The sequence below is a fragment of the Pezoporus flaviventris genome, unplaced genomic scaffold (genome assembly GCF_033815535.1).
Source record: "Pezoporus flaviventris isolate CSIRO_AGI_PZ_B2104156 unplaced genomic scaffold, CSIRO_AGI_Pfla_v1 ptg000013l, whole genome shotgun sequence".
NCBI classification, from domain to species: domain Eukaryota; kingdom Metazoa; phylum Chordata; class Aves; order Psittaciformes; family Psittacidae; genus Pezoporus; species Pezoporus flaviventris.
The window spans coordinates 16,843,124-16,855,975 of record NW_026892561.1 but is presented as its reverse complement, the minus strand read 5'-3'; the positions used below and the strand labels follow the sequence as shown (position 1 = coordinate 16,855,975).

Genomic DNA, 12,852 nt, shown 5'->3' with positions numbered 1-12,852 from the left:
TTGGATATTTTTGTGTTGTGACTGCTGCCAGTAATCACAGGCAAATCTAGTCTCTGTTGTTCGCCTGTGCTTTTAGCCCAGCCTCAGTACGCACTGTTAATTGAACCCACTGCAGTGATGTGGCTCAGATCCTGTTATCGCTTTCCAGCCTGTTCCTGATCCATCCACCTGCTACCAGCCCTGCTGGACCTGGCTTCTCAGGCCTGCCATGGCATGGTTCTGATTAGCACGTGTCTGACCCTGGCCACGCTCCTGCCCATGGATGAACATTGGTGCTGCTTGCCAGGGTCCCTCATGTGCTGTGGGGATGGGTCATGGTTCCCCTGCTTCCGTTCCCATTGTGGGCGAGAGCTGAGAAGAATTCAACCATTGGGACTGCTCCAAAATATCCTGCTCAGTAGATTGGGAAGTGCTGAAGCCAACTGTCTGCCAGGTCCCATGCTGGCAGGTGGGACCCAGCTCCTCTGTGAGCTCCTGGTTTGGCCCTGTTTCTAGTTTAATGCCAAACTCGTACAGGAGGAGCACAAGCAAACCTCCACGGGGTGCCAGCGGATGCTACAGCGGGGCATGGCCCTGTGCCTGCTATAGGGTGACTGGCTAGGGTCGAGGCTTTGGGGGAGAGGAGCAGTGTGGCGGTCTGTGGTCGGTACGTGGACCTGGGTGGACAGTGGGCCTTGCCCCCAAGGGTCCCAGCACCGAGGCCAGCCTGTCCACGTGCGGGGAGGAGTGCACCCAGACTCTCGGGCGGACAGCGGATGACCGGCGGCTCCAGGCTGCCGGGGGGACCCCGGGAATGCTCCCTGGATGTTGCTGGCCTCTGCCGGTGACCGGCGGGAGGAGGCTCTGGCACTGCGGGGCAGCAGGAAGGGCAAACGGGACCCCACCACAGTGGGTCCGGCTCGCAGCCGCACCGACCAGCTCTGGGCTGGGGCGTGGCCCCCCCGCGGAGGCCCCGCCTCCCGCCTAGCGGATGGCACGCATGCGCAGTGAGCCGCCTGTTACCTGTCAGCGGCAGAGAGGCGGCGCGGCGGGATGGAGGGGCTTATCCCGCTTGTCAACCGGCTGCAGGACGCCTTCGCGGCGCTGGGCCAGAGTTGCCTGCTGGACCTACCGCAGATCGCGGTGGTGGGCGGGCAGAGCGCCGGCAAGAGCTCCGTGCTGGAGAACTGCGTCTCCAGGTGAGGCGGCGGGCGCGAGTTTCCCCCTCAGCGGTGCCCTCTCCCCCCGGCCGGCCGCGCGCGCCGTTCCTAACGGTTGTCGTGTCCGTCCTTCCCCGACCCGCTCCTTCCAGCGGTCGCAGAGCCGCGAGCCCGTGGCGGCCGCTGGAGCCTGGGTGCGAACGGGGATGGAAGAGGCGGGGGGGCCCTGGCTCCGTGCCGGACAGGAGTGTTCGGTACGGCCCCTCCGGTGCCGCGGGCGGTGGGGGTGAGGCGGGTCCTGGCGCGGCGCGGGGAAGCCGGCGCACCTCCTGTGTGAGCGCGTCCGTGTGCCCAGTGCGGGGCTTAACCGCTGTCTAGGGGGGAAAGAAAAGGTGTTTAAAGCCCTAAATCCTAATTCCGGTGGGTGTTCTGGGTCAAGTCGGCTAATGGTTTTCATAGCGCTGCTTACAGTTCGTGCCGTCCTAACGCGCGTATGGGTGTTGGCATCTCTTCTAATGACCGCTGAAAGAAACAAGGGGAAGCCTGGTGATTCAGGTGGTCCCTTCAGCGGTCTCTGAAGATCTCCTGACGTAAACATGAATTTCACGTGCTGCTTCGTAAAGTTCCTGCTGCGTTTGCAGCAAAGAGTGTGCAGGCTCCCAGAGGAAGGTGGTGTTTTCAGAGCGTAGCTGAAGTCGTTAGTCTGCATATAGGATCAAAAAGTGCTGCCATATGTCAGTGACTGGGGAACTTCTGTGCACGGAGATCTTCACTGAAGGTAATGTTAAATGCTGTGTCTCCCCACAACCTAGCCATGTGTCAGACCATAACAGCTCTTGATATACAGTATAATAATACTATGCAGTTGTTCTTCATCTCCACTTCAGAATTTACTCTTACTGTGTTTAATGTCAGTTCCTATGCTTCTTTCTACTTAAAGGCTGATATTGTCAGTACTGCCAGTCTCTGAAGTTTAGAAATCACAAGTGAGATTCTCAGAAATCACTGTTGGCCATTGAATTATTACAGGTTTGGGTTTTTTTAAACAGGTGTTTTAGAAGTATTACTGCAGCCTTTTGGCTTTTTAATATATGTGTCCAAGAAGCTGTGCAAACCATGTGTGCTGAGGAGGAAAGGCATCTTCATCTTTCTTGTCAATGAGGGTATTTTGGTCCCTGTGACAAACCCTTGTCTGGAGTGACATCCAACAGCAGGTGCTGTGGGTTGATGTTTTTCTCTAGATCCAGCTGTTCTGTAGTGCTCCCAGATGCTTGTTATTGCTCCCCTGCGAGAGGGATCTGCTCCATCTGATCTGCAGGTGGAGAGGATCACTCCTGTCTCTGCTGTCTGAATATGCCTAGCTTGGTTGAAAGGTGAAAATGAACAGTTTATACCAATCCAGACCATTTGGACAAGAAGCTCGAACCAGCTGCATGAGTGAGATGTGGACATTTCTAGGAAGAATTATGAAGGAAAGCAAAGGGCAGTGACTTTTTTCACCCACGCAGCCTGGGGACACTCCAAGAGTCTTTTCAGAGAAGAGCTTACAGACTACTGTGAAGCACCAGGGTGTCTCTTGTCACACAGGATCTGGAATTTGGATTCTTTCAACCCCATCTCAGAGTTTACCTTATTGTTTCATGCAGTAACTTCTTGAGATACAGGTACTACAGATCTGTAGTACCTCCCTACTTTCAAGCTTGGAGCTTATTGCAAATGTGACATTAGAATGCATGACTTCAAACCCATTTAATGAGATTTCAGCAACTATGTTTTACTTATGCCTTTTCTCCAGGCTGAGTATGTGTGGTCAGCAGATGTGTACTTGCTAAGCTGTGAGAAGCCTTAGAGCCAGATTAATAAATATCCATGAGGTCTGAAGATCATTTTGCTTGTCAGAGCAGCAGACAAAATTGTCTGTGGCTCTTTTTAGTAAGCAGTAGGATGTTCCTGTTTTCATGGGATAATGAAGCTGTTCTCTGCAAACACAAAGTTTATTGCATTTTCATCTCTCTTAATATTGCTTATAGAGGTAGCATGCGTTATAGAGATGTTATGCTCATTTCTATTTGGTAGTGGTACATTGCATGATATGTCATTAACCACAGGGCGAACACTAGCTAATAGTAACACAGCTTTGAAATTCACATCAAAATAAAATAGTCCTACCATTGCACTGGTTTGAGTGTTAATTCAGATGGCTTTTTGTTTTGGGATTTCAGTTCTGTGATTTGGGTTTTTTGGGGAGGGTTTCTTCTCCCACTTTTTCCCAGTTTACAGAGAGACATTCAGGATCTCCTGTCTTCAGGAACAGTTATAATTGGTAAGAGAAAGGCATGCTATCCTCCATGTGGAGGGCAGGTGATGATGAAGGTGATGATGGCTGATAACCTGAGTATTTGTTAGTGGAGCTTTAGTGGGGTTAGTAAGGTTCTTCTTAGCTCTGGGGTACAATTGTTATTCTCTGCTGCCTGTAGTTACTAAACCATTGTGCCTGTTTCAGTCCTTCATGGGGACTTTGGTTGTGCAAGCATGACTTCTTTCTGCTTGGACACAGGAAACGTATTTTCTAGCTTGCAGGTGGTATCAGAGTTGCAGCTTATTTATGGAGCCTAACTGCTCGGGAAACATGTTAGTATATATTGTGTTACCCGCCATCTAGTGAATGCATTAGAAAGGTTGTGAAGGATCTGGCCTGGCAGATGGTTCTGGAAGTGGGATCCAAGTCCTGTTGTTTTTAAAGCTGCTGAATGACACACATCCATGACTGCCACCAGGGTAGCACCAAGCCTTAAGCCTTGTTTAGGTGCATATGGCATCCTTAATTACTAACAACAGTCAGTGGATATGTTTGGATTAGATTGCATGTTTGATACACATCGACGCTGGTGTTGCATGAGGATGAATTCTCTGTGTTTGCCTGCTGTGGCAATAGTGGCACCCAGAGCTGTTTGTGTCATTCTAGATTGGCTTGGAACAAGGCTGGAATGGGACAGTGTCAAATTTCCCAATGTAGCCGTTATTGTTACTATTTGGATTAGTATCTGCTCAGGCATTTGGAGAGTTTGCTTTTCACTTATTGCTCCTCTGTATGTAAGGAGACCTTTTCTTTTGGTAGTCAAGGACTGTATTTGAAGGTTTTCCTCTGAAGTTTCTTGTTATATTTAGGTGGAAACAGAGATTCCAGAGAGCACCTGAGGACAATAGTAATTTCCATTTATGGGTCAGACCTTCATGTGTTCCTAACTAGAGCTCATGGCACTTATTTAAGGAAATGGTATTGTCTGGAGAGCAAATGTTCTTGCTTGCTGCTCTTTGTAATAGAAGTACATGTGCCTTAAAATACTGAGCCGGTGTTTGAAGCAAAGGAGCTAGTGCAATCTTCTGTTAGAAGCTGGTGGGAGAGAGATTCAAAAGAGCAAAGGGGAGTCAAACATCTAATCCAACAGATTGCCACTGGGAGATGGGCACTTTGCCTGGGCTTACATTTTTTGCTACAGATGAGTACACGACCATGACCTTAGGTGTTGTTTGTACTTATTAAACATCTTGCTTTTGATGATAATAGGGTTACTTAAAAGAAAAGGAATGGCAGGAAGCAACCCCTGGAAACTGTATTTGGAGAGAAAGCATTTCCTATTATTTCATACATCCAAATGGGCTTTTAAGATAACTAAAGGCACAGATGGCAAGCTACCTTGTCAGGGCCTCTTTCTCTAGATTTGAATCAGAACCCTATTTTGTTCTTACAAATAATGAGAAATTAATAACTAGATTTCAATGCTCTTTACTTCCTTCCCTGCTTAATATAATATAAACTGCATGTGGCCAAATAATTGTTTTATAAGAGACATGAACTCTTGATTATGAGCCTGTCAGTCACAATCAAACAAGCACTTTTGTTTAAGAGCCTGAGGTCTGGTTTTGTGATACAGCTTTGCAGTTTTTTGATCTGAGGCACTTTTGATAATTTTACGGTTGCTGCATGTTGTACAGCTATTTATTATGACATATGTACTTTTTTTCCCCCCAAATTATGATTCTTTGTGTGCTCAGCTCTTTTGCATTTTTTTTTTTTTTTTTTTTTTTGCTCGAGATGGCAGTTGTGAAAAGACTATGTTGAATCATTAGGAGAAGAGAAAGGACTTTAAATCTGGCTGCTGAGGCAGAGAATTTCTCCAAAAAAAGTAGACACATACTTAGATTGCATGCTTCCTGGGGGAGATAAAATTGTGGATATTTTATTCTTTTAGTTACTAATTACTGACAGCAAAACTTCTTTACAGAGAATTCTCTTGTGTGAAACAGGCATGAAAAAGCTAAGTAGTCAGAGACACAAAATAAAATGTGGTGCTATCTATACTTCTAATCTTAAGGATCTTCTGGAAATGAGAATCAGCCGCTCCTTTTCCTGACTAATTAAGCCTTTGTACAGCTGTATTGAGTGTATTAGTGTAGTTATCAAAGTACTCTGGTGCACTGAAAGCAAGAATTGTTTCTGGGTATTCCATGAGACAGTGGCTCATTAAGGTTTCTTCCCCAAATACCTTTTTACATTTAGAAGTTGCAGAACAAACCTGGCCATTTTGATGAGGTACAGTTTTTTGTATCCTGGCCTAGTTTTTTCCTTAAATGTAACTCCTTTGTGGATTTTAAGTTATTTTTTCTAAACATTTTTATTGCTTTAATGAACACAAGTTTAGTATTTGAGACCTAGACTTCAGAAAAACCTCAAAACCCTGCCAAAAGAAACCTGCAAAAAACCCCAGTCTGGTCTTGAGTGCCTTCTGAGAAATCAGTGATACAAATTCAGTGGCAGTTATTACTGGAAGTTCAATCCATCAGGGTACTAACGGTGCCTGCACACCTCTGATGACTTTTAAAAAGTGAATAGTCACCTAGTGAGAGGTCTGTCTTTGTTTTTTTTTTTTTTTATTTTTATTTTTTTTTTATTCAGATCATATGTATGCACTTAACTTTATCTCAACTTTTCCTGATTCTTAATATAAAGACACATCAGATTGTCTGACTCTGAACTCTTGTATAACGTTATGTATCCTGATACTGGCTGCCTTTAGGAAGGAACTCACTCTTGTGATTTTGTAGTATTGAAACAACAAATAACAAGCACCTTTGCTGTCTTGCAGTTTCTTGATGGACATTCATTGTGCAAATGTTTCAAGTTTACATTATTTTTCTTTGTAGATGAAATAGAAAACAAGGCTTTCCAGTTTAGATAAATATGATTGTTTGGACATTCACCTGTGAACATAGGGAGTGATGCTGCTATGGATTGCAGCAGAGAAATAGAAGTATAAGCATTGTTCTCTTCTCTGTACTGAGTTGCTGTGTGACCTCAGTTATTTAAACATTGCCTGCATTTGTATCCACATTTATATACCTAGAGTCTTTACTGTTAACTGTATGTAGGTTTTACATTTTAATTCCTTTATTTTCAAGTTGCTCCTATTTCAAAAGAAAACGTTAGCGTATAATCTTAAAATTTGCTGGTTTTAGGTTGTGCCTTTAACAGCTTATTCATTGAAGGGGATCGTGTTTGTGGTTTGCTATCCGTCAGTTGATCAGTGAGCGAATTGGTATTTTTTAAGTATTCATGGGCTTCTTAAACAGTGTCTGCTTAGATGCAAGCATGGAGGGGCAGAAGCCATTTTTATCTTTTTTTTTTTCCTTTCTTTTTTTTTTAAAAAAAAGTGCATTTTCTAGTAAACCAGAAGCATGTAAACTCAACTTACTTGCTGAGCTTCTGTGTAATGGGTTACTGGGAATCCTTTTAATGCTGTGTGCCTGCAGTGTAAAGGCTGTAGTAGTGTAAATATGCTGAGAACAGGAAATCAGTATTATTTAACTGTGACCTTGCATCTTTTTCTTCAGCAAGTTGCACTGAGATGAACAAGGCAGCATTATTGAACTAGAGAGGAGCAAAACCCCGTTTAACTGCACGCTGGGCTTTGATGTACTGCCAAGTACTGTTGTCTGTGATAGCCTCTGGGATGCAAATGATACTATAGCTGTAGATAAGAGAGGATTTCAACTGAAGTGTCTAGCGATAATGTCAGCTTTTATAATTTGTATGTAGAAGTCAAGCTTTTAATTCAATACCTAGCATGGTATTTCTGCATCCTAGTTCCTGTGCAAAATCACCAAGATATCATTCTTCAGGTATGCAGGAGACTTACTATTTGCTGTAATACAGCTGAGCTTCCACCCTCGTAGATGGTATGATCGAAGCTAGATTACCCTTATGTGTTTGGTATTCTGTTTACTACGTACAGTGCAGATGCCTAAAAAATGTACACATATATTAAGAGATGCTTAGCTGTAGAGGATGCTCTAAAATGATCTGTGTAACTCACCTGCAGAGAATAGGCAAGACTCTGGGTGGCAAGCACGACAACAACTGTAAGACATCTCTAGCCTCTGCTGCACAGCAGCAGATAAAACGGGCTGTGTTCCAGATCTATCCAGCAGCCAAGCTGGAAGCTGCTGAAGAAATTTTAGCATAATCCATTAGAGGCAGTGTTGTGCACTTGTGTGCTCACCTGTTATTTTGTTCAGGTTCTAAACAAATGTTGACGGAAGATCCCCAATGTCTGTCAGATCTGGGAAATAGGCTGGAAAGAATTACAAGTCTCTGCTGAGACCTCCAGCATTATGACTTTGCTAGTGTTCCTATGTTAGCAACATAAAACTTTTTTTTTTTGGTCAGGCTTTTAGTATAAAAGTTTCTCATGGTAATAATTCAGTTTCTGGTGAACAGGGAGATGGGAGATCATGGCTGATATTAAATTTAAGTATTTAGCTAAACAGATTTTATGTTGTTATGGACAGGGTATTCGTTTGCTCATACTAGAGGCTCAAAGCAGGATAAATGGGCAGGTAAAGAAGAATAAAATGTCTACAGAAGTGAAGTTATTTGAGAGACTTGGACAACTTGTTTTGGAAACATCCCCCTTCCATGTGTAGTTGTCTTTCTGTCTATAAATTCAGGCTGCCTTTAACTACAGTTCCCATTGTGTATACATTCTGAGGGGAGTAGAATAATTGAATCCAGTTACATTTCAGTTGTACAAAATAATCTGAAATGGCTTGTATTGTACCAAGAAAGGTAACCATACAGTTTTATACCTTGTCCACCACATGAGAGATAAAGATACTTTCACAGTGCTTCTGAAAAGGCAAAACTTTTTGGACTTGATTAGGATGTGGCATAGCTGATTGTATCCTATTATCGCTGTTTAAAGAGTCTGCATTGATAGATCTGAGTTCAGAACAGTGTGATTTGGGAAGAAGGGCAGGAGCTTATATTTTCTAGGTTTTTGACAACTGCGCTGAAATGTGCGATATGTAATAGTTTTGTCATGACAGAGTATCCAGAGGTGAATTACTGGCTGAAATACAAGTAACTACATAGTAGCTAAGTTCATGTAGCCGACGCCTGCAGTGTTTGGGGCACATTTTCTGATCCTTGCAATCAGATTTTTATTTCTTTTTCCTTCCTGTTTGTATCAGATTATATTATAAAGGAAAACCTCTTACTCAAATATTTTCTGAACAAACATTTTTAATAGTATTTGGCAGCTGTGATTGAAAAAACCCAAAGCAACCTCTATTTAGAACATTGACAACAATTTAAAGTGAGTAAAGAATTTTTGTTCATTTCTTGTATTGAGGTACAAAATCTTGCTCCATTAGTATTCATCCTGAGGCTGGATGGGCTTTCATGCACCAACATCCTATGCAAATGAGTCCTTTCCTAAGAGCAAATATATCTGATTAGGGAGAATACAGTTGTCTGCAAAGTCTGCTTTCATCTTTTCAATACAAAAATTCTGAGAATTGTTGGGTGGCTTTTTCTTGTGTTTTGTGGTTTCTCCCCCTCCTTCCCTGTTTGGAATTGTTGGAGAGCGCTGTTGAACAGGAAATAGCAGAAGCTTTCGTGAAATCTTAAGAGAGAGAGAGGAAAAAGGGCATTTTCACAAATGGAATTAGGATGATGCAGCAAAGTTTTGGATGCCTGCCAGGGAAGACAGATGCCTCCTGCATACAGTGGCTTGCCGACGAGACTGCACATTGGCAGCTTCCCGATATGTTAATACAGCAAACCTACAGCCTGAGCATAATCGCTGCAAACAGAGCACTGTTCATCTTACCACTTCTGTGTTTTTTGCCTGGCAAGTTTTCATAGCCGCATATGGCAAGTTTTCAGTCCTATAAACATTAATTATTGAGACTTTAAAGCTTTCTATCATGTAAAATCTGTGGGTTTTAGTACTAGGAAGTACGTTTTCTTTCCTTGCTTCAGTGAATGGGCTTGCCTTTTTCTTTGCAGAAATGCAATGTGAACTGCTGTCAAAATATGATTTGGGTTGCTAATAATAGTCTGTGCCTTCTCAGACTTCGTTCAAATGTCCCCTACTTTGGGAGACCTGTTGACTCCAGTCACGTTTAATGCAAGACTTCACCACTAGGACTAGAGTAATTTCTGGTCTTGATTTTTCTAATAGACGTATAATGTTTACTTTAATGGAGGAGATGTACTAATTTCTGGCTGCTTGTTGAGCATAAATGCTGCGGCTACTTACAGGAAACATCTTCCGGATACAAGAGAAGTATGACAGTGATTTCTAAACCTGCTCTGTCTCCAGGCTTCTGCATGAAGATGAAATCTCAAGCTTTGCTTTCTTGCTTTAATGTGCTGAAGTGTTGTCACTGAACTTAGTTGTTATGGAGGTGCCTAGCTAGTGTGACTGAAATCCTTTGCCATCTTATTTGGAGTTTAAGGGCTTTTCAAAAATATATTTCTCATCTTTAGAGTCAATGCTCACCATATTCCTGTGGCTAGGTTTGTTCGGGTGGATTTTTTTGTACTATTCCCCTCTAGATTTTTGTATAATTGATCTCGACTCATAAAGGAATGAAGGAAGTGAGATCCAAGGAGATATTTTAGGTTGCTAGGTTATGCTGTATATGAGTTTCAAGATTTTAAAATCTTTATTCCACTTGTGTGCTTACCTGAAAGTGATGGATAATTGGGGTGCTAGTTCTTTGGCTGTAGAATTCCGGTTGTTCAGCAGTGGTGATGAAGGATGCCACTGGTTTGGAAAATGGCTTTTCAAAGATGCCAAGTTTATCCACCCTGTTTGAAAAAACAAAAATAGTAAATGGCTGTCGCATGTCTAGATACTTAGTTTCTCACCCCTAAAGACATACCCCAACTGCGTGGGCTGCAATGTGTAATTACTACTGCTGGGCATTGGACTGCATCTTGGTTCAGCAGGTTAATTAAAATCATATTTCAGTTGAAGGAAGATTTTCCTTGAAAGAATGGATTATGAAAACTGAGACCAAACTTTATCAGAGAATTTGAACTAAGCACTAAAATGTCATGATAAGGATGCCAGCATCTTTGCTGTGTGGCTTACAAAAAGCCCTGGAAAAACTGGTATTAAGCTTTAGGAGCTAATGTATCCATTTATCACTAAAAATCCACAACCTCCTAATGTATTTAGCTTGCCTAGTAGGCCTAATTAAGATAGGTATCATTGACCTTCAAGAAAGAGATTTAATTATTTTCTACATCTTCATGTGAGCCCCGTTATGTAAGGCTGAGATTTTGCAGCTGTTGAACAAAGCTGTGGGAGATTCTTGATTGACACACATTGTGCCAAAACAAAAAACGTTTACTCTTCTGAAACTAATGAAGGGAGGTGAGGGATCAAGTGGTGACTAATAATAAGAATTGGTCTCTGTGCTTTGAGCTAATGGAGAACAGCGTACATAGCTAAATGTCAGTGTGATATAGAAAGTGATAGATTCTACTGTATTGCTGGGGGAAAAAAAAAGGGTATGTGGCTGAGACCACATGCCATAACACAGAGATAGTGCTTTAAAGCTTTTGAGACTTCTTGAAAACATGTCCTGGGGTTATCTCTGTACTGTCATTTGGAGGAATTGTGCTTCCAAAGCTACTAAGAAAGATAAATACAGTGAGGTCTAGTGTCAGTGATGGCAAACATCCTCTGAGAAAGTATTTCACTCAACACTACAAATTTAATTCCTAAGAAAGCCTCTGTTTAAATACAAAGTACATTTTCTATCACTTGGACATACCTTGGTTTGTAATGAACAAAAGTGTGTGAAGGGTCTACTGCTGGGTCTTCTGTTGTGTTGGTGAGCGCAGGAGCAAGAGCAGGTGAGACAGAGTGAATGCATCTGCCAAAATAGGTCTTAAGATACATATTTTCAGCATTAAGAGTTCTTTGGTTACGAATTGACTGGTTTTGGTTATGGGTTTTAAAAAACAAAGCAGAGGAAAGAAGTTAGAAATCAATGTCTCTTTTCTTCAGGCTTACACTGGACCATGCTTTCCTTCTTGTGTTTTTTTTTTTGTGTGTTTTTTTTTTTTCTTTTTTTCTGGTACTTTGCTTTAAGATTAAATATGATAAATGCAAGAAAAAGGAAAGCCTTTTGTAGTACTTCTGTACAGTGTACTTTTGTCGTAGAACTTGGAGATGCTTGGCTGTATCGGCATGTGTAAGTGCTCACTGTGAAACAGTGTATTCTGTTGCACAAGATATGGCCATTCATCAGCCAGTGTGAGCCACAAGAGCTTCCAGTGTGCCAGGCTGGAATTGTATGAAACAATAAACACTGTGTTGGAAAAAAGCCCAGGAAAACTGTTGGCTTTGGGCATAGTTGCTTCCTATTGCAATGGAAGCTGCAGTGCAGTCCTTGTCAAATCTTGGGAATAAAGGCCTTTCTGTAAGTGAGGGAAGGTTAGGGTTTTGGGATGAACTTTGGTTTAGTGGAAAAACTTTTATAAGTAACATTACCATTGTTTGGCAGAATGATATAGGTGGGTTGTTTGTGCCCTTCTATAAGGCAATTATGGCTCTTGTTCCAAGCCTGTCTTGTTTCTACCCTTTGTGAAAAACATGGAGGCTTTAGAGGGACTTCTGGGGTTTTTGTTTGTTTGTTTGTTTGTTTTTTCCTGACAAATCGTCACTGTCAGTCTTATTTGTTCCTAGCTCTTCAATTAACGCAGTTACTGTGTAATCAGTGGCATTTCCTCCATTATTTGATTTCCTGGATCCCCATGTCTTTTATATGAATTAAATATATTAGTATTGAAGTAAATTAATCATCATTTATTCTGTATAATACTGGCCATGTAACTGATCTAAGCGCAGAACATAATACTAGATGGCAAAATAAAGCAGATTTAAGTTACACATTTTGAAACCATGTTTAAGTGGTGATGTATCATTGTTCTTCACACAAACTGGGGATTCTTCTGGTTTGCTTCTTTTTTTGTGCCCCCTTTTTTTTTTCATTTCTTTTTTTTTTTTTCTTTTATAATATAATAAATACTGCTAGTATGCTAGAGAGATCCTAAATGAAAACATTTTCCCTACCTGGAAATTCTGTTTTCAGTATGGTTGGTACGCTGGAGGGAAGGAATGCCATCCAGAGGGACCACGACATGCTTGTGAGGTGGCTCATGCCAATCTTAAGAAGTTTAACCAAGCCAGGTGCAAGGTCCTACACCTGGATCAGGGCAATCCCAGGCACACCTACAGGTTGGCCAGAGAAGAGATTCAGAGCAGCCCTGTGGAGAAGGACTTGGGGGTGCTGGTCGATGAAAAAATGTACATGAGCTGGCTGCAGTGTGTGCTCGCAGCCCAGAAAGCCA

At 42.3% G+C, this 12,852-nt stretch overlaps 1 protein-coding gene across 5 annotated transcripts in view; it reads left to right on the top strand.

The window, feature by feature from the left end:
• Positions 1-961: 961 nt before the first annotated feature.
• Positions 962-12,852, top strand: part of DNM3 (dynamin 3) — a 180,305-nt gene continuing 168,414 nt past the window's right edge. For 3 of the 5 annotated variants that reach the window (XM_061451856.1, XM_061451854.1, XM_061451853.1), the window contains exon 1: positions 962-1,178. In XM_061451856.1, the coding sequence (XP_061307840.1) occupies positions 1,033-1,178 (146 nt within the window). In that variant the 5' untranslated portion in view covers positions 962-1,032. The remainder of the gene's footprint in view (positions 1,179-12,852) is intronic. The other 2 variants (XM_061451855.1, XM_061451851.1) reach the window with 1 other exon arrangement.